Genomic DNA, 19876 nt, shown 5'->3' on the forward strand with positions numbered 1-19876 from the left:
TCTACGGATTCATTGATGGGGGGAAGTTTAGACTTGGGTTTGTATATAGACTTTCTTTGAATATACATGATATGCATTATGTCTTGCCATTTCCCATCATTTGATAGCAGAATTCTCAGGACAGTTAGATATCGTTCAAGTATTCTCATACCGTTGGCATGTACCAGATATATATTTGGCGAACAGTGACAGGACAGTCGATTGAGGGCCAAGCGCAGGACTAGGGCTTCAGAGCCCAATACTTTACCAATCTTATGAAATTATGTTTGGAAATTAAGCAAAATATATTAGCAAAAACTAAATTAACAAGTTATGTTGGGAAAAAAAAGAAAGTGAATTGACAAGAGTGGGATTCGAACCCACGCCATCATACGATGATGAGGAAACTCTAAGAGTTTAGTATCAAGGTGGACCTTAACCTCACGCCTTAGACCAACTCGGCCATCTTGCCTTACGATAGGAAATCTGTCCATTTATTGCTTTATGAGCTAACTTCGAATCGGTTAGATCAGCGACTCAAAGATTCAACATACGAATAATATGATTTTCATGTAGCTGGACGACCTAAATCTATAATATGAGATACATTAAAGAAGTCAATGCCACGACTGGTGGCTAGATCTTCTGCCCCTGTTTCGAAAAGGCTTTGTTCTCACCTGGTTCCTGGGCTGAAGGTTGAGTCTACAGGCCAGTGAGGCAGAATATATCCTACAAGGTTGCCTTCGAGGATGATCCACTTCCAGAGAAATACGAGCTCGGCCACCGCAGCAAGCAGTGATGCAAGGAAGTATCTGGGTTTAGAAAAGACGAATTGTGTCTAGGGATCAGTAAGGTCAAATTGAGCATGCGGCCTCATTACCGACGCTACACAGTAGTCCCCTCCTTACCTCTGCCGTCAGCCCATCAAATCAATTCATAGACTCCATGATCTGCAAATTAATTGATCAACATTGACGATGCGGCACGACATCCTCGGCAGATCGCAAAAAGTTCTGCGAAACTCTCAACATGAACCTTAATCCCCGCAAACCCCGCATGCAGAGCTCCTAATTCCGAGTTCTGCTTAGGGTATCTTCCAAGGATAGTTCTCCCCGATGATAAAGTCATAACTGCGTACGCGTCCACCATCCGAGGTATTTACAAAGCTGTGAATTGTGGATTGCCGGTGACTCGTGCGGGGTGCTGATTCTTGATATAAATTTTCTGGTATGGTAGTTTGTAGTGAGCCAAGAGACACTTAATTCAACATTTTCAATTGTAAAGATGGCTCCAGATAAAAGACATGTAGGAAACCAGGACTTTACCCGCTCGACGGCAGTCATCATCGGAGCTGGCATCTCGGGTGTGTACGACGCTTTTCTAGCCAGTTCAAGTACAGGCTGTTGACAACGAGACCAGGATTATGCACAGCAATCGACCTCATAAAGCGAAACAAATGCCACAATTTCATCATCCTGGAGAAGAGTAGCGGGGTCGGAGGGACGTGGAATGATAACCGGTACCCCGGCTCATGCTGCGACGTCTGGGCTTCCCTGTACAGTTACTCGTTTGAACAGAAGCCCGACTGGACCAGGGAATATCCAGGCCAAGAGGAGATCCTGGTACTGCCGTCATATGATAAATCAGGTCCACAGCTGACCGAGACAGGATTATCTGATTGGCGTCGCTCAAAAGTACGGCCTGTACAAGCATATCCGGTTCAACTCGGCTGTGGAGGAGGCACGATGGGATGACGCCGACCTCAAATGGAAGGTCAGGGTCAATGTCTCCGGAGGCAAGGATAGCCAGTACCTCGAGTCATACGAAATTACGACCGACTTTCTCGTCTCCGCTGTCGGGCAGCTGAACGTCCCCCGCATGCCTGATATCCCCGGACTGGAAGACTATAAGGGCAAGCTGATGCATTCTGCCCGGTGGGATTGGAGCTACGACTGGACGGGAAAGAGAATCGCCGTTATTGGAAATGGTAAGTCGCACCACATATCGTTCAATGCGATACGAAGTAATAGTGAATAGGGGCAACCGCCGCCCAGATCATCCCCGAAATCGCCAAAACGGCGTCGCACGTCTCCGTCTACCAGCGTACCCCGAACTGGATCATGCCGAGACTTGACAGGCCCGTGGGTGCGGTACAAAAGGCTCTACTGACATATATCCCGCCCATCAAGTGGCGAAAGCGCGCGCTCATGATGGACTTCCGGGAATGGTTCTTCGGTGCGGTCGTTGATGGGAATTCGGCGCTCTCGGATGAAATCCGCAAGACGTGCCTTGATACCATGCGGGCGCAGTTGCCCGATAGGCCAGATTTGTGGGAGGCACTGACGCCGAATTACTCTCCGGGATGTAAACGGGTGCTTCTCTCGGATGATTATTATCCTACACTGAGCAAGGAGAATGTAGCCCTGGAGACTCGTCCTATCCAGCGGATTACGGAAACGGGGATTGAGACTGCTGATGGCGAGGTGAAGGAGTTTGACCTCATTGTTGCAGCGACGGGATTCAGAACGGTCGAGTTCATGTATCCCATCCAGATCAAGGGGGCGAATGGTCGGTCGCTATCGGATATCTGGAAAGAGGGGGCGATGGCGTACCACGGCGTGACGGTGGAGGATCTGCCTAATTTCGCCATGCTATATGGGCCAAACACTAATCTGGGTGAGTAACTCACTTTCAATAATGGAGACATGCTGACGGCTCAGGCCATAACTCGATTATCCTGATGATCGAGGCTCAATCGAGGTACATCAGCGCACTCGTGAGCCAGATACTCCAGGCGCAGAGGGACGGTCAGAGGCTATCTCTGCGGCCTAAGCCGGAAGCTGTGAAAAAGTTCAACGATGATATCCAGGCAGCCCTGAGAGAAACCAGTTTTGCCGACCCTGACTGCAGCAGCTGGTACAAGACCGAAGATGGACGCATCACCAATAACTGGCACAGCACGGTCGTTGACTACCAGAACGAACTCTCCAGCGTCCGGTGGAATGATTATATTGCCGAAGGAACCGGCAAGTCTTTGATTGCAAAGAAGAAAGAAACGAATATTGGACGGGTGAATGAGAGGACGTTGATCAGTAACACCTCGCTTCTCTGGGGTACGGTCAGTGTTGCTGTGGCATTGGGAGGATACTATCTCAGAGGGAATGCTTTGGTCAGAGGAAGCCGAGTGAGATGAGCGGAGTATATGGTAGTACAGTGGGACCATCATGGTTGGACTTGTGCAAGACTCCGCAGTTCTGCTTGGCATTCCTGGTCTTTGCTCGGGATCTGCAGATAAACAGCATACACCGAGAGACACCATGTCAGACAAGGCGCGTCACTAATCACGATTACTGTATCTATGCAGGTCAGATCCATATTGCTGACTGCTTCTCTTACATTAATTGCGATAATCGTATGATCTTGAACCGCATACAGATCCCGAGGAAGATGATACGCAGTCCCATTGTGTTACTTGAGTGCAATATGCAAAGACCGACGAGTTGTGGTCCGAATGGACTGATGTGATCATGCAGCTTCAAGTACAACGTATTTGATGTCCAATTAACACATATATAAAGGTCCCGAGACTTGACTCTCTGTCCTCTTCATATCAGCCCACAAGACCGAAGAACGAATACCAAGTCAGACTCATATATTCTCGCACCATGGCACCCATCTTGAAGAAGTACAAGGCCGCAGCAGTCAACGCTGAGCCTGGCTGGTTCGACCTCGAGGAATCTGTCCGCCGTACCATCCATTGGATTGACGAAGCCGGCAAAGCTGGCTGCAAATTCATCGCCTTCCCTGAACTATGTAAGTAACCTCTTGGTATTCCTCAGCTGTGTTGACTACTGACTCTGCAGGGATCCCTGGATACCCCTATTGGGCCTGGAAGGTCAACTACCAGGAAAGCCTGCCTCTCCTAAAGAAGTACAAGGAGAACAGCCTTCCCTCCGACTCGGAGGAGATGCACCGCATCCGCAACGCCGCCCGCGCCAACAAGATCTATGTCTCCCTGGGCTACTCCGAGGTCGACCTTGCAAGTCTGTACACGACACAGGTCCTGATCTCTCCCACCGGCGATATCCTCAACCACCGCCGCAAGATCCGGGCCACCCACGTCGAGCGCTTGGTCTTTGGCGACGGCACGGGCGACACGACCGAGTCGGTGACGCAGACGGAGATCGGCCGTGTGGGCCACCTGAATTGCTGGGAGAACATGAACCCGTTCATGAAGGCGTATGCGGCCTCGCTGGGCGAACAGGTGCATGTCGCCGCCTGGCCCCTCTACCCGGGCAAGGAGACGCTCAAGTACCCGGACCCATTTACCAATGTGGCTGAGGCGAATGCGGACGTAAGCAATTTGTCACTCTGGGCATCTTCCGTTCTGAACTAATAGCTGGCTAGCTGGTCACGCCCGCGTATGCCATCGAAACGGGCACTTTCACCCTGGCTCCATGGCAGACCATCACCGCCGAGGGAATCAAGCTCAACACGCCCCCGGGCAAGGAGCTGGAGGACCCTCATATCTACAACGGTCATGGTCGGATCTTTGGTCCAGACGGACAGAATCTTGTTGCGCACCCGGACAAGGATTTTCAAGGCCTTCTTTTTGTTGACGTAAGCACAGCAGTCCGTGGTGTATGTGTAAAAACTAAATGTTTCATAGATTGATCTGGACGAATGCCACCTCCCCAAGGCCCTCGCTGATTTTGTAAGTCGGACACTGCATAATTGAGCGAAGCTAATGCATCCCAGGGAGGCCACTACATGCGTCCGGACCTCATCCGCCTGTTGGTTGACACCAACCGCAAGGACCTGATCGTTCATGAAGATCGTGTGAACGGGGGAGTTGCCTATACCCGTACGGTGGACCGGGTTGGACTGTCGACGCCTTTGGAGGCCGTGAGCCAGGAGGCTGAGAATGAGAAGTGAGACATGGCTGCCTTTTGACACTCTCCTCTCTGTTTTCTTATTCTCTGCTTGTACTTTTTATTAGTTGTCAATGGTAATGAGACTGGAATTGGAAGTCTGCATGTTCTGCTTCCGATAAGCGGGGATTATAGTTGCAGATTCTGAATGAATATTAGAAAATAATCTGATCGAAATTCAATAAGACGATGATTTCCAATTCTCCACAAATCATACGATTCTAACTTATCAATGTTATATGGAGTTCCGCTCGGTGTCTGCTCTCGGGGATTGCACACGGGATCTCTTCAAATTCTGCCACGAGCAAACACCACAGCAATTTTCAAACGGCATCTGCTCCCATTCTGTAATGATCATCGTGAGCCACCATGACCACCCCCGTACGCCGAACATCTCGCCGTCCACCTGTCAAGGTTGCCTGTCTGGCCTGGTAATCCATCTAACCACCGAAATAGAGCCGCAGCTGATGACTGATACAGTCGCGCATCACGGATCCGATGTGACGGGCAGGAAAAATGTGCGAATTGCATTTCCCGGGAGAGAGCATGCTGCTATGTTCCCAGCAAGCGGGGGGGAGCGAGAATTCCTCGCAACAAGAGCAAGAGCAAGAGCAGACCATCGTCCCCGTCGACTGTACAAACTGTAGATGAGAATGGTGAAAGTCGGCAGGTGTCAACACCTAGTGCAGAGGAATCGTGGAATTCGAACAATGAGGATGGTACACTGGCCGCATCAAACCTTGGTTTCTAAAATTACTAACGGATCAGACATTCTCGATCACTTGATGAGTCTAGGGCGACCGGGTGCTGGACTACGCAGCGTCGAAAGCTCGGTGGCCGAGATGGAACACATCTTTGACCGTCTCTTCGGGGTTGAGAATGGGAATCCGCTTCTATCTGAAAGCGACGAGTCCATTGCAGAACTATTGCAGACATATGGCAGCGATGAGGACATGTACGCCACCTGAAAATCCGTCGCGACAGACAGCCTACTGACGAGTCAGACTCGATGCCTACTACGTCTTCATCCATCTCTACTACCCTATCCTCCCTTCTCCGGAACGACTCCCGGCCTACAATCGTCCACTAAATGAACATTCGACATTCCGACCGTCCAGTCCGCTGAGCTTGGCCATATCTGCCATCCTCGTTCTCATCCCGCACCCCGGGATCAAGCAACCGTGGACGCCAGAGTACACGCGGCTTCGAAGAAACGTGGCCCATAGTTTTGCGCAGTCTGCTCTAGAGGCGGTAGAGGCTGATCTGGAGTTACTAGACTCCTCGTCTGAACCGTCCAGAGCACTAAGTGACGGAGCCCCGATGATCGCCCGGCAGCCATTCCATCCGAAAGTGCCCGTCCCAATCGAGGCTGTTCTGGCACTTGTATTACTAAGTGTTTATGAATACGCCCAGCGTGGGAATATCAGAAAGATGTGCAACCGGGCGGGACAGGCCCTGACAGCTGCGATGAGCATGTCGTTGCATGAGATGGTCGAGGACGACGAGTACGCCGAAGCGCGCAGGAGAGCGTGGTGGATTACTGTTTGTGTTTGTTCTCGAAGTACATGACTCTGGCTAACGATTGTAGTATTTGACTGTCTGTCAAGGCTCGATAGCCAGCGGGATGGTACGTTATCCTAGATTCTTCCGCGGACCTTGGTCTGATCTTTATAGCCGGCTGCTTTCAACTTGTACGACCCACGCTTTGTGACGCCGTATCCCGAGGTGGGAACCTCTTCCAGATCATCTATTATATGATAAAAATTGGTTAACCCTTGATTGATGGCAGGGATGGAGACTCCTCATTGAGGCGCAGCAAACCATACTGGAGGCCACCACGTTTGTCCACGATCTCGACCAGACCGTCAAATCTCGGTTCAAAGCCTCTTGGATCTCGAGTCGAATGACAGAACTAGACCATCAAATCGTGGCCCTTCTTCTTCTTTGCAGGCGGTGCTCCTTATCCACGATTATCTCTCCCTTGGACTCACCGGAAAAGATTGCCTCTCGGACAATCAACCAGATCGCGGAGATCAAGCTACACAGGTACGCCACTCGACTTGCAATTATTCTGTTGCTGACCATTCCAGCGCTCGCATCAAAGTCCACCGATTCTGCGCCTTCTCGGACGTCCCCATCTTCCGCAAACGCCACTGTGATCTCCAACCCGAATGCTGTGGCGCCGAGTCTGAGGAATCCGCCATCCCCTCGCCCCCGGAAGATATCCCCCTCCCGTCAATCATGAAAACTGACCTCCCCGATCTCACGTTTCCGTTCTCCTCGCATGCATCATCCAAGATATGTCTCCAGTCTGCCCTGAACATCGTCACCCTGGTCGATAACCTCCCCTACCCGAATCCGGACCATACTATCCCCTTGACCCTGCCTCCGTATCTGTCAGATGACTCCCGCGTAGAAATCCCCCGAGCGATGCCAACCTTCGCCTGCTGCATAATGCAGGCGAGCTACGCGATGCTGATGCTGTATCTCAAGGCGCGGGCAAAACATGCCAAGAGTCCCGAGGACTCCGTGTCCGCCAAGGGCCAGTCGCTCAGGGGGTTTTTGAACGAATTGCAGCAGAATCTCCGGCTTGTGTCGAAGATTCTGGCGAATTATGCGATTGCTGCGGAGGCGTTGCAGGGAATGAAGGGTGAGTTCCTTTCGTTATCGTTTTCTGCTGTATTGATTGCTGACCAGATTAGAGGAGGTATCGCATTGGGCTTTCTTGGAGGGTTGATCGGGGATCTATAATAGTATTTTTATAATATCCGTGAATCTTCTCTCAACTTGTAGACACACCCTGAAATCCCCCTCAGTCTTGATCTTCCATGAGATGTTAAGAGCCAGTGATCTCTTGCTAGCCTCCTCGTAGTGATTGGCCATTCACCCTTACTGTTTAGGTATACTCTAGATCTGAATAGAAACACAGGTAGGCTAGTGGCTAATAACAGTGAATTCTGAGCTCGTTGACCTTGAGATGAAATTCGAATTAAATCTCCGAGTGACTGTCTAGATCCTGTATAAATATAGGCATGACTCTAGATGATCCAATCAACAGCACATTGATAGACGTCTCAGAGGTTATCATCACGACAAACGCTGTATTGAAGATAGACCGTATCAATCCTACTCAGGTTAGTAAATAAACTATAATAGCATATGAATAGGCATTATACCATCGCCCCTTCTTATGTCCCACATTCTTCAGTCGTCCTCTCTCCACAAACCCGCGCTGTTCATACCACTTTCGCAAACCCTCACCATTTTCCTTCCCGGTAGTGTCAACCGACATACAGGCAATGATACTACGCACTCGACCTTCGTCCTCTGGAATTACCTGGACATGCGTTTCGTAGCCCTGGTGTTCGCGCGCGCGGTGCCAAACCCCCGCTTCTGACTCGACAGACTCCAGAATGGACGAGAGGAGACGGCCCCCAACGCCTTTGGATGTATATTCTGGGTGAACGTACAGGGATACCTCGACACTCGGCGCGTAGGCCATGCGTGTGCCATTGAACGGAGCGAGATAACCATACCCTAGGACTTTGCCGGTTGTGTCGACTGCAACGCGATAGGGTAATCCGCGGGACTGGATGTCTCGGAAAGAGGAGATAAGGGATTCCAGGGGAGGGGGATGTCGGAGGAATGTGGCGACTGACTCGCGCACGTAGAAGCTGTAGATGGCATGGATTTGAGAGATGTCATCCTGAGTGGCTTCTCTGATTTGGATGGACATTGTCATTGTGCTTTCTTGATGTTGGGATGGAAAAAGAAACATGGTGCTACAGATTAGACTTTGGGCGCTGATGTGAGTCATTGGCTGCAGGCTGTCGGGGTGTTGTTTCGTTAGCTTAATTATGGTTGTTTCCATCAGATACGATCTTATTAAGAGTCTTGGCTGCAGTCCACTTCGTGTCCTCTGTTTAGTTGGATAGCATTGTATGGGTCGTCTTGGGTTAAATATGTACTCATATACACCAAATTCTAGCCGCATATTGCATGTATCCGCCTATTATACATCCCGCCTGATTCCCCCCAACACTCCCAACCCGTCCCAGCTATATTCGCTCAAGACCTCTATTTCTCGCTCGTATCCTGAGAAGCTCCAGCTGTGGATCTCTCGATCGGTGCTTCCGTGGCGGATGTCGTATAGTCTCCCAGGCCAAGACCAGGTGATTTGTAGTCATAGTCGTACCACCAGCCGATATCATTGATGCCGCAGGCATAGTATTCTTTTCTCATGGGTTTGTTTTTATTGTTTCTGTTGTTGAGCTGTCTGGTCCCACGGACGCCGTAGTTGGTAGATGCTTGGGCGTCGTAGGTGCCATATGTACTGTCGCTGTTTATGGGTTCGCTCATCTTGAGTTCAGAGATTCAATCCACTTGACTTAATACAGTTTTTGATATATTTAGTGAGTAATTGAAAAAACATATGGTCCTTGAAGCGCATTTTATGTGTGGCAGTGGCAATAGATGGATGATACACGCCTGATGTCACCACTGCTGAATGCATCTGTGTTTGACAACATCAACTCAGAGTTTATTTTGATTAAAGGTGTCATCTATTTATTATGATTATTTCTAAATATGAAACAGGACAGTGGACCTAGTGAATGAGTTTAATGAGAGGTTGTTTTTATCTGATGTACGTTATGCTAAAGGTGTGGCATATAAACAGCGCCCAGTATATATATATTCAGCGGCCATAAGGTTGCAGTTGTCCATACCATCTTCACATACAATCAATTACAGCTTCAATATACAATATTCAATAACGATAGCTATAGTTTAGTACATTGCTGTAACCTTCGATGCACAGTCACTGACATATATCAGACGCTGGCCTGGCTTGTATTGACCACTGTCAATTCTTCCAGCAGCACTTCAAAGCTTGTGAACTATCAATCTATGGCTCATGTTATCATTACAACCGGAATGGGTAATCATTTGCCCTTGATTCTAGAATAGTTCACTATTCGAGCTGATCAGCCCAAGCCGGCCAAGGAGTGGACCATGTGCTGGGAACGTCCAACGATCGACAGAGGCTCACATAGTCAGAACTTTGAATAATAACAACAAACAATAGCTACAGGATGACGGCTGATCCCTTCCGCTGCGTATGTAGTCTAGGATATTTGTTTGTATGCAAGGGGGAGAATGTAGGGGGCTTGCCGGCGCTGCTCGCAATAACTTCTTGATTGACCGACTGTTTTCAGTCATTGCCACGGAAACGGGAATATGGGTCATATGTTTGAATTGTATCATAAAAAGATGGATCAGCTTGATCAGAGTGTGTTGGTTGTGTCTTGTTTCTGTCTTCGATTCATTCATACACGACAAAATGATATGGTATCAATCAGCTTCCTTGCTGGGAGTGGCTGCGATCGCGCATGCAGCCAAGGTGCACTATTCCCTCGACTTGACATGGGAAACCGGCAGTCCCAATGGTGTCAGCCGGGAGATGATCTTTGTCAATGGTCAGTTTCCCGGTCCCTCGATCATTCTTGACGAGGGCGACGAGGCGATTGTAAGTTTATGGCAGCAGTGCAGCATATAGAGATGGCCATACTGATTTGGTAGATTGATGTCACCAACCACCTGCCATTCAATACATCCATTCACTTTCACGGCATCGAGTAAGTACTTTACTATCAGGGGATGACTCTTCTGACGTGATATAGACAGAAAGATACCCCGTGGGCTGACGGAGTTACTGGCCTCTCGCAATGGGCTATTCAACCGGGCCAATCGTACACCTACGAATGGCGAGCAGATACTTATGGGACTTATTGGTGAGTGTGTTTCTCCAAGGGATATCTTAAAAGCTAACGTCTCAGGTACCATGCTCATGATAAGGCTGAAATTATGGACGGACTATACGGACCGATTCGTATCAGGTGAGATCTCAACGTAAGGCAAGACAAGACTCATATTAACGAAGAGATAGACCTTCACCTAACAGAGATTCCCCATTTTCAATGATCTCCAATGATCCGGCCGATATTCAGGCCATGAAGCAAGCCGAGCGCTATGGCAACCTTGTCACGCTGTCAGACTGGGATCATCTGACCGGCAGAGAGTACATGAAGGCAATGGAAGAGACCGGCTACGATATCTTGTGCGTCTGACAGGACCTTTTCCCACTGGACGTGAACTGACCATATCAGCTGCGCCGATAGCGTTCTCATCAACGGCCGCGGCTCGGTGTTTTGCCAGGACCCCAAGGAGATGACCCAAATGGTCCCGCCGCCGGAATTGGCCATCCTCAACGCCTCGCTGACCGACAAGGGGTGAGTCAATCCATGTACATCACAGAACCGAGATAATGCTGACTGAAAAGATGTCTGCCATTCGTGCTTCCCATCCAAGGCGACTGGGAACATCACCCTGAGAAGCTCCCACCCGGCCTGAATGACGGCTGTCACCCCAGCACCACCCAGGAGACAATCTTCACAGTGGATGCCAGGCACCGATGGGCAAGCTTCCACTTCATCAGTGCAGCCAGTCTCAAGGTGCTGGTCGTTTCCATCGACGAACACCCCATGTATGTGTATGAGGTTGACGGCCGGTACATCGAGCCGCAGCTGGCGCACAGTATGAAGCTATACAACGGCGAGCGGTACTCGGTCATGGTCAAGCTGGACAAGGAACCGGCCAACTACAAGATGCGCGTGGCCAACGACGGCGGCAACCAGATCGTCTCCGGGTTCGCGACGGTCACCTACGAGGGCGGCCAAACCAGCCAGCGCCCATCGCAGCCGTACATCGACTACGGAAGCCGTAACATCAGCGCCGAGGTCATCCCGCTGGACACGAATAATCTGCCTCCGTACCCGGCCATCAGTCCTGCCTCCGAGCCCGATGACTTTCACATTCTGATGCTAGGACGCACCAACTCCTCCTGGCAGTGGTCTCTGGACGGAGCAGCCTTCCTGCCTAACCACCTCAGTGAATTGTCGCCAGCGATTCTGGACCCTGAAGCTCCCGAGCTGGCGAACGCGCTCAAGATCACCACTCGCAACGATACTTGGGTCGATATTGTCTTCCAGCTGGTGGTCGGCAAGACTACCCCAATCCAGCCTCCTCACCCTCTGCACAAGCATTCCAACAAAGCCTTCCTCTTGGGGACGGGCCACGGCAAGTTCAACTGGACATCGATAAAAGAAGCCAAGGAGGCGAGCCCGCAGAGCTTCTTGAAGACTCCTATCTACAGAGATACGTTTACTACCTCGCCGCAGGGAGAGACGTGGACTGCTATCCGGTACCATGTCGAAAATCCGGGTCCGTTCCTCTTGCACTGCCATATGACAACTCATCTGGCCTCGGGGATGGGACTAATTCTGATGGACGGGGTGGATGTTTGGCCTGAAGTGCATGCGAACATGATTACTCCTATGTGACTGTAGGAGCGGACACCCTCATGAATCTTCAGTACATAGGATTCATCGCATAACCATTTAATATTTGTTTATCTTTTACGTCATGTTTAGAGTCTGGGAATGTAGGTGAACCCAGGATTGACTCTCGGATAGATATAGAGTGGGGAATATTATTGTCCTTGATCTCATACCGATCAGGGCATTCCGCGGGCATCAAGGAACAATTAACAGGGGAATTGGGCTCGTCTTATCCCTTCTTTCCACCTCTCTTCCTCCTACGTTGAAGGATCTTGAATCATTGACATCCAAAGTCTCCCAACGATTACTACATTCGGATGTCCTGGCCCCTTGCATTCCTCGCCTATCCCCCCTTGCCTCACACTACTCCGATGTCAGTGCTAGCTCATAGTTGTTATTGTTTACAATTCCCGCATTCATTGGCCCGTGAATGAGTTTATTTAGCTTCGCTATACCGTCTCGATGGGTTCAGAAGAGTATCTTTCCTCCAACAACCGGCCACCGACATAGGCCAGCGACACACTATGCTCCATTCAAGGGCTTTCCTTCTCTCCTGGCTCGTGGGCTTCACCGCGGCCAAGGATATCCATCTCGATTGGAACATCACCTGGGTGTGGGCAGCGCCCGATGGCTTTGGCCGTCCCATGATCGGGATTAACGACGAGTGGCCATGTCCGATTGTCAATGCTGACCTGGGCGATCGACTCATTGTCGATGTGCACAATGGTCTGGGGAATCAGTCCACAGGAATCCATTGGCATGGCTTCCATCAATACATGACCGGAACGATGGATGGCTCGAACCAGGTGACGCAGTGTGCGTTGCCTCCGGGGAACAGCATGCGCTATGAATTCAATGTAAGTTCTCGACTCGCCATGAAGATTATACTGTTTATACTCACGGCACAGGTCAATCAAACCGGTACTTACTGGTATCACTCGCACGAAATGGGCCAGTATCCCGACGGACTCCGGGGTCCGTTCATTGTCCGGGATCCCTCGCCTCCAGTTGCATACGACGACGAGTTTACCCTCACGCTGACCGACCATTACCACGAACAAATGCCCGTTCTGCTGCAGCAGTACGAGGCTGACAGCGTAGGCGCTCAGGCTGGTGTGAATGAACCCTTGCCAGCGGCAGCATTGATCAACGAGGGATTCAACTCCACCACTCTCCGTGTGGAGCCCAACAAGACGTACCTCATCCATTTGATCTGTGTTGGCAACTGGCCCGGCCACGTTATTGTGTTTGATGACCACGAAATCAGTGTCGTTGAGGTGGACGGCGTCTGGGTGGACACCTATCCGGTGGGAGACAAGAAGATTCGCCTGGCCACGGGCCAACGCATGAGCATTCTTCTCAAGACAAAGGACAACGCCAACGCCAACTATGCCATCTGGGACTCGATGGACGTCAACATGATGTTCTTCTACGAGAATCGATCTATCCCGGAGGGTTTCAACCCCAATGCGACGGCTTGGCTGGTCTACGACGAAGCAAAGGAGCTTCCTCCCCCGCCTGACATCCACGATCTCGACCCGAACAACGACTTTGTCGACGATCTCGTCTTCGTGCCTGCAAATCATGAGCCCCTCCTCGACAAAGTCGACCGCCAGATCATCTTCAACACCGGCGTGACTGTACGCGACGGCCGCAGCGTGTTCACCATCAATGACCAGACATACGTTGATCAGGAGGAGCCCACAATGTACACGGCGCTGGCAGCAAGCCCAGAGAACTCTTCCGATTCGTCGATATACGGACAGGTCAACCCCTTCGTGATCCAATACGGCGAGGTAGTGGAGATAATCATCAACAACCGCCACGGCAACCTGCACCCCTGGCACTTGCACGGCCATCAGTTCCAGGTGCTGCAGCGCACGATTCCCGAGGGCGGATACTTTAACGACTACTTTGCAAACATTTCTTCGACTCCGGTGAAACGGGATACCATCATGGTCCAGAACCATGGACATGCGGTGCTCCGCTTTCGCGCGGATAACCCAGATAAGTTTCTGTTACTCCAGTGAAGATGATGCATACTGACCTGTCCTACGAGTTTGGCTCATCCACTGCCATATCGAGTGGCATGTCACCAAGGGGTTGACGGGCACCATTATTGAAGCCCCGGCGCAGATGCACGATATCTCAGTACCCTTGGACCAGCAGAAAATCTGTCCCAGCTATGGCACACCCCGGGGTGGTAACACGCCTCCAAATGATGCGCCTCCTGCAAACACCAATCCGCCCTCATCTCCTCCTGAGGATACCCCTCAGCCTGGGGGTTCAGCGGGCTCGCCTCCTGCTCAGTATACCCCTCAACCTGGGGGTTCAGGTTCAACGGGCTCTCCTCCTGCTCAGTATATCCCTCAGCCTGGGAGTAACCAAGGCCTATCTCCCCCTGCTCAGTATACTCCTCAGCCTGGGGGCTCAACGGGCTCACCTCCTGCTCAGTATATCCCTCAACCTGGGGGTTCAAAGGGCTCGCCTCCTGCTCCTCAGTATACTCCTCAGCCTTGGGGTAACTCGGGCCCATCCTCTCCTCCGCAGTATACTCCTCAACCTGGCGGCTCACCGGGCTCACCTCCTGCTCAGTATACTCCTCAGCCCTGGAGTCAACCCAGCAACGCAGCGCCACCACCGAACAACTATCCCCCAGCCTACGCACAGGGCTATCCCGCTGGCTATGTTCCTGGCCCCGTTATCATCGACTCGGAATACCATTCCGGTGGCAAGTCTAGTCATGTTGAATCTTCTGGTGTGAAAAATAGCCATGGTGGAGACCCCTTCATGGCGGACAGTGAGGACGGCGCGAGCGCCTCATAGTTCTTTTCTTGTTTATAGCTTGACTGGATTATCTTTAATATTATTCTCTGGTAGATATGCCAATAGAGTGTTCTTGGTGCCGTACCTCCGTCTACATGCTGAGCTATCACTAGTTAATACCTTGTATACAAGAGCGAATAGGAAACGTCAGTGTTAAAGTACTCTGGATAAGCGCGGTAGCATAGTAATACATTAGTAATACATTTCGAGCTCGCTACCTACGTACCAGAACCGTAGGGATTATCGAGGTGCATCCATATAGTCGAGTCTCACTAGCAGTAGAAAGACAAGGCACATAGCAGATGGACTGTTTGGGCTGTAGACCCAGATTACAGCTACAGAAGTCACCATTCAATACAGATATTCAGATTGCCAATGCTAGAGATGTATTCGTTAATATCAGGTAGAGTGCTAAAAGTGACATAGCCCGAACTTTTAAGACATCTTCGATCAGTTCTTCGTCTTCAAAGGCGAAGCCAGAACCTGCTCCAACCACTCGTAGGCCACAGGAAGACTGTTGGGATATCCCATATGTGGGAGACCCTTGTAGAATCTGCACAAGTCAGTATACTCTTGTTCTCCAGGGAAACGAGAAGAGGAGAGAATGACATACCGTCCCTCCTTGGGCGAGCCGTGCTCAAACAGCACCAGGCAATCCTCGATCGGCACAACGCCATCATCGACACCGTTCAACAGCAGCAGCCGGCAGCTGGGCTGATCGACGATGCCCGTCTCAACAAGCGAGAACTTCTTCTGCGCGCCGGCCACGAACTCCTCGACGGTCTTGTACCCGTGCTTGGTCGCCCATGCCGCCGTCAACCTATCTCGTCAGCCCTTCCTCCTCATTCTTCTAAGAAAATGGACGTACTCAAACGGATACTCGTGGTCATTGACCTTCGCCAACCACTCAGGATCAAGGTAGTAGTGACAGCCCGGACCATGCGCAATGGCCCCAAGCAGCCGGTCGCGGTGCGTATGCGCCGCCCGGATCGCATAGTACCCGCCCGCGCTCAACCCCCAGACGGCCATCTTGGCGGTATTCAGCTCCGGCCGCTGATCGAGATAGCTCAGCACGCTATCCCACAGTCTATCAGGCGAGGCCGGATCCGCCGGGTCCGCAGGCGAGTCCGCCGTGCCGGGGATCTCAGCGATAACGACCGCCCAGCCGCGCGCGAGGATCTCATGCGTGCGCTGGCTGTTGTCCGGCCGGTAGCCGTCCAGTCCCGTCATGATCAGCACGACGGGGACGGGGTTGGACTGATCAGCGCCGGCGGGGGTGCGGATGTAGATGGGGATGTGGGCGCCGTCGTTGCCGGCGCGGTAGGTGTGTGGCACGGTGACCTCGCGGATGGGTTGGGTCCAGAGCGAGGCCGCCTTCAGGTAGGCCTGTTTCTGGCGCTCGAAGGCAACACGCTTGATGGAGTTGGGCTTGGTGATGTCCACGTAGGGGAAGCGGGAGATGCGGTAGACTACCGCGGCGCGGCAGAGGAGGTTCGCGGCCTCCTCTTTATTGCCGGCTTTGAGAGCCTGCGCGGCTTTTTGCTCGAGGGCAGATGCCGTGGGGAGGAACGCCTGCGTGTATTCATCGCAGGCGGCGTCGTTGATGTTTTTCTGTCAGGTTAGCATGCTTCACAGGTATACGGAGACGACGGAAAGTACCGAGATGAGCTGGCTGAAGATGGGCTCAAAGTCCTCGATGGAGCCGTCGTGGAAGGGATAGACGGATTTCTGACACTAACGACTATCAGCTGTATTCTATGTTTCTAGGGAGAACACATACGGCAAACTTCCATCTCGATTCCCACAGGACCTTCAACGAGCCCTTGTGGGGGAAGATGGTATCGAACTTTTCTCCGAGGATCCAGCGTGGCATTTTGACTACTTGCAATGGTTAGGCTTCTGGCACCTATGAATTCATAACCGCCTATCCTGCTACTTATACTCTTTGTGGAAAGGTGGACACGCTGAGCAAACAAGGCAGATACATCCAGCCACACAGATTTCCCATTTGGGTAATCCTTGATGTGGCTGGGTGATGGGGCACGAATGCAGTAACTGGCACCGACTGAACTCGACGTGTCTAATTATAGATCAAATTCCAATACTGCATAATGTCTCGGTCTGGAATTATGCGCTGAATGCATTGCACAGGGGAATTGAGTGTCTTATCCAAAAATGGATGCGGTATGGGTTACATTCGCCGAGTCCATGACATAAGGACTCTGCAATGTTTGACTCATACATGCTGCTCTGAAAAGTCAATTCGGAGCATGCAGCATGTCAGCATGATCATGACAATCTCGATATACTCTACAGCATTGCTGTGTTCAATTCTAGAACTCATGTCTGGTTGTAGAAGACTTCGGTGTCTCCGAACGTAACCCAACACCGCGATGGATCAGCCCTTATAAAGTCAATTGACAATTTGCCACTCGCAACGGACACACAGACAGACCACTGGATGATGAAGAGGAAGAATTAGATTCGAACGAGCAGGCGTATTTAGCTCGTTGCCCTGACATAGCAAGATTATACTTTAGGTACAGTAGCACAAACGAAAGCAAACTCGTTATGCGATGAACTCGTGCGAGGATAATTCCAAATACACTCAATGTAACCATACAACACAGTCTAACAATCAGACATTTGCCCCTCCATTGACAGGGATAATCTGCCCTATTCGTTCAAATCACGAGATGATCAGCATTCCAATCCCCACCGTGACCCTTGCGTCGGCCAGAAGGAAGAGACAACTCACCGTTCACCCATTCCGCATCCGGACTCGCCAGGAATGAAACCACCTTGCCAATGTCCTCGGGCACACCGCACCGCTTCAACGGACTCCCGCTCGCCAGCGCCGTCTCGATCTCCTCCAGCGAGGAGCCCTTGTCGCACCCGGGCGCATACCGCCATGCGTTCTCCCGCCACATGTCGCTCTTAACCCCCGCCGGCGCAATCGCATTGACCGTGCACCCCTTGCGCCCAAAATCGGCCGCCAAGCACCGCGTAAACCCCTCGATTGCGGCCTTGCTGCCGGCGTACAGCGCGTGGCCCGGCACCCCCAGCCCCGCCGCAATGGAGGACATGAGGATCACCCGGCCGCCCGGCTGGATGTGGTCGTAGGCGTAGCGGGCGACGAACATCTGCGCCCGAGTGTTGAGATCAAAGACCTCGTTGAAGTCCGCGAGCGTCGTTTCCTCCAGGGGCTTGAACTTCTCCACCCCGGAGTTAGACACGACAATGTCCAGCCGGCCGAAGTGGCTGGCCACCTGCTTGATGAGCGACTCGATGTTGGGCACGCAGGTCAGGTCCGCCTTGATGGCTACCGCCTGGTTGCCGATTGCCTGGATGGCCTCGACGACCTCTTGAGCCGATTTGGCGCTGTGTCCGTAGTTGATGGCGACGGAGGCACCGCGACGGGCCAGTTCGAGGGCAATGCCGGCCCCGATGCCTCGGCCGCCGCCAGTCACTAGGGCGACCTTGCCGCTGAGAGGAAGATATGCTCCTGTGTTCACCATTTTGAAGATTGAATGGAGTGCATGTAAAGGGTGTTTGTTTAGAGTGTTTGTTTAGTTGTGTACATGGTCATTTTAGGTTGTGATCAATCTTTATATACAGACTGCTTCTATTGGCAATAAGCGCCCAATTATGATCGATATGCCAAGAGGTCTTACCGAATTCGCGCTCCATTGTTTCAGCCGAAAGGAATGTGTGCAACGAGATTGTCTAAGACAGGAATGTTACTGCTTGCGAATTTCCGCTCCCAGCTAAAATGCTTTGGGATAGGCAGAACGCCATCCGAGACACATGGCTCTGTTCGCGACGGTCTTCTCCTTGCATGATGCTGACCGTGTAGTGGTCTGATATTTATTATTGCTCATCGGCCGGACTGAGACCTAAAATTCGAGTCCTCATTACTCAAGTTGGAAAAATACCAGTTGTCAAGCAGGCAGACATACATACCCTCACATCACAATGGTCGAAAAGAAGCCCAATCTGACGATTGAATTCCAAGGTATGACGCGCCGACGAAAGATGTTTGACCTTTGCTAACCGGCCAGACTATCTCGCCCTAAAAAAAGTCCTCTTTGACTGGGCAGACAGCTATGACGCCAAGGTAAGCTCACATCCAGCGGTCTGGAGACTGGCATTCACCTAGGGTAGGATTGGGATCGACTTCGAAGCATCATCGCCCCAACTCTCACTGTCGACTACACGCAGATCGGTCTGCGGAGGTGGAGCGACATGTCTGCGGAAGACTACATGGCTATGATCACTGACATTGACTTCTTGGGTGACCCCACCATCAAGACCCAGCATCTGCTGGGCGAATCCTGGTGGGAAAAGATCTCTGATACAGAGGTCATTGGCCACCATCAGCTGCGCGCTGCCCACCAGGTCTACACGGACAGCAGCTTGCAAACTGTCAAGCTCAAGGGGCATGGCCATGCCACCAATGAGCACTACTACCGCAAGATCGACGGCGTGTGGAAGTTTGCCGGCCTGAAACCTACCGTGCGGTGGAATGAGTATCAGTTCGAGGATGTTTTTCGTGCGACGAAGTGATCAGTCTGAGTATAAATACGATTAGCAAAAGTACAATTCTATGTGAGACAAAGATTTGTCATTCGAAACCCCCTCTCAACGATGAAACTTTAGTTCCAGAATGTGCGGGAATAATCTTGCGGCATTTGGGATATAGCTCGGCCAGCGTAATTTGAGTTGGGATGAGGTCTGAACTCC

At 51.4% G+C, this 19876-nt stretch overlaps 11 protein-coding genes and 1 non-coding gene across 12 annotated transcripts; 7 read left to right on the forward strand and 5 right to left on the reverse strand.

The window, feature by feature from the left end:
- Positions 1–338: 338 nt before the first annotated feature.
- Positions 339–451, reverse strand: Aud_001727. The gene has a single exon. It is a non-coding gene; the product is annotated as a tRNA-Leu (tRNA).
- An 812-nt stretch (positions 452–1263) lies between these two features.
- Positions 1264–3172, forward strand: Aud_001728 (flavin-containing monooxygenase; the record flags this gene model as incomplete). Its single annotated transcript, XM_043287218.1, has 5 exons — positions 1264–1342; positions 1399–1601; positions 1648–1966; positions 2017–2655; positions 2700–3172. The coding sequence occupies 5 exons, from the start codon at positions 1264–1266 to the stop codon at positions 3170–3172; spliced, it is 1713 nt and encodes a 570-aa protein (XP_043143153.1).
- A 472-nt stretch (positions 3173–3644) lies between these two features.
- On the forward strand, positions 3645–4914 carry Aud_001729 (carbon-nitrogen hydrolase family protein; the record flags this gene model as incomplete). Its single annotated transcript, XM_043287219.1, has 5 exons — positions 3645–3792; positions 3843–4333; positions 4387–4599; positions 4649–4693; positions 4738–4914. The coding sequence occupies 5 exons, from the start codon at positions 3645–3647 to the stop codon at positions 4912–4914; spliced, it is 1074 nt and encodes a 357-aa protein (XP_043143154.1).
- Positions 4915–5279: 365 nt separating this feature from the next.
- Aud_001730 (putative C6 finger domain protein) lies at positions 5280–7647 on the forward strand (the record flags this gene model as incomplete). The annotated part of the gene is made up of 9 exons (XM_043287220.1): positions 5280–5341; positions 5391–5629; positions 5679–5865; positions 5915–6452; positions 6499–6537; positions 6585–6635; positions 6700–6956; positions 7001–7560; positions 7613–7647. 9 exons carry the CDS (start codon positions 5280–5282, stop codon positions 7645–7647), a joined length of 1968 nt encoding a protein of 655 aa, XP_043143155.1.
- A 337-nt stretch (positions 7648–7984) lies between these two features.
- Aud_001731 (GNAT family N-acetyltransferase) lies at positions 7985–8652 on the reverse strand (the record flags this gene model as incomplete). The annotated part of the gene is made up of 2 exons (XM_043287221.1): positions 7985–8036; positions 8087–8652. 2 exons carry the CDS (start codon positions 8650–8652, stop codon positions 7985–7987), a joined length of 618 nt encoding a protein of 205 aa, XP_043143156.1.
- Positions 8653–8987: 335 nt separating this feature from the next.
- Aud_001732 (uncharacterized protein) lies at positions 8988–9269 on the reverse strand (the record flags this gene model as incomplete). The annotated part of the gene is made up of 1 exon (XM_043287222.1): positions 8988–9269. The coding sequence occupies one exon, from the start codon at positions 9267–9269 to the stop codon at positions 8988–8990; it is 282 nt and encodes a 93-aa protein (XP_043143157.1).
- Positions 9270–10251: 982 nt separating this feature from the next.
- On the forward strand, positions 10252–12310 carry abr2 (laccase abr2; the record flags this gene model as incomplete). Its single annotated transcript, XM_043287223.1, has 7 exons — positions 10252–10437; positions 10491–10546; positions 10592–10702; positions 10748–10807; positions 10858–11028; positions 11078–11200; positions 11251–12310. 7 exons carry the CDS (start codon positions 10252–10254, stop codon positions 12308–12310), a joined length of 1767 nt encoding a protein of 588 aa, XP_043143158.1.
- Positions 12311–12831: 521 nt separating this feature from the next.
- Positions 12832–14337, forward strand: abr1 (multicopper oxidase abr1; the record flags this gene model as incomplete). Its single annotated transcript, XM_043287224.1, has 2 exons — positions 12832–13164; positions 13216–14337. The coding sequence occupies 2 exons, from the start codon at positions 12832–12834 to the stop codon at positions 14335–14337; spliced, it is 1455 nt and encodes a 484-aa protein (XP_043143159.1).
- Positions 14338–14443: 106 nt separating this feature from the next.
- On the forward strand, positions 14444–15133 carry Aud_001735 (uncharacterized protein; the record flags this gene model as incomplete). The annotated part of the gene is made up of 1 exon (XM_043287225.1): positions 14444–15133. The coding sequence occupies one exon, from the start codon at positions 14444–14446 to the stop codon at positions 15131–15133; it is 690 nt and encodes a 229-aa protein (XP_043143160.1).
- Positions 15134–15583: 450 nt separating this feature from the next.
- ayg1 (heptaketide hydrolyase ayg1) lies at positions 15584–17006 on the reverse strand (the record flags this gene model as incomplete). Its single annotated transcript, XM_043287226.1, has 5 exons — positions 15584–15686; positions 15747–15953; positions 16002–16744; positions 16793–16867; positions 16914–17006. 5 exons carry the CDS (start codon positions 17004–17006, stop codon positions 15584–15586), a joined length of 1221 nt encoding a protein of 406 aa, XP_043143161.1.
- Positions 17007–17817: 811 nt separating this feature from the next.
- arp2 (hydroxynaphthalene reductase arp2) lies at positions 17818–18651 on the reverse strand (the record flags this gene model as incomplete). The annotated part of the gene is made up of 1 exon (XM_043287227.1): positions 17818–18651. One exon carries the CDS (start codon positions 18649–18651, stop codon positions 17818–17820), a length of 834 nt encoding a protein of 277 aa, XP_043143162.1.
- Positions 18652–19108: 457 nt separating this feature from the next.
- arp1 (scytalone dehydratase arp1) lies at positions 19109–19699 on the forward strand (the record flags this gene model as incomplete). Its single annotated transcript, XM_043287228.1, has 3 exons — positions 19109–19148; positions 19195–19250; positions 19298–19699. 3 exons carry the CDS (start codon positions 19109–19111, stop codon positions 19697–19699), a joined length of 498 nt encoding a protein of 165 aa, XP_043143163.1.
- Positions 19700–19876: the final 177 nt, after the last annotated feature.

Source organism: Aspergillus udagawae, assembly GCF_001078395.1.
Source record: "Aspergillus udagawae IFM 46973 DNA, scaffold_1, whole genome shotgun sequence".
NCBI lineage: Eukaryota > Fungi > Ascomycota > Eurotiomycetes > Eurotiales > Aspergillaceae > Aspergillus > Aspergillus udagawae.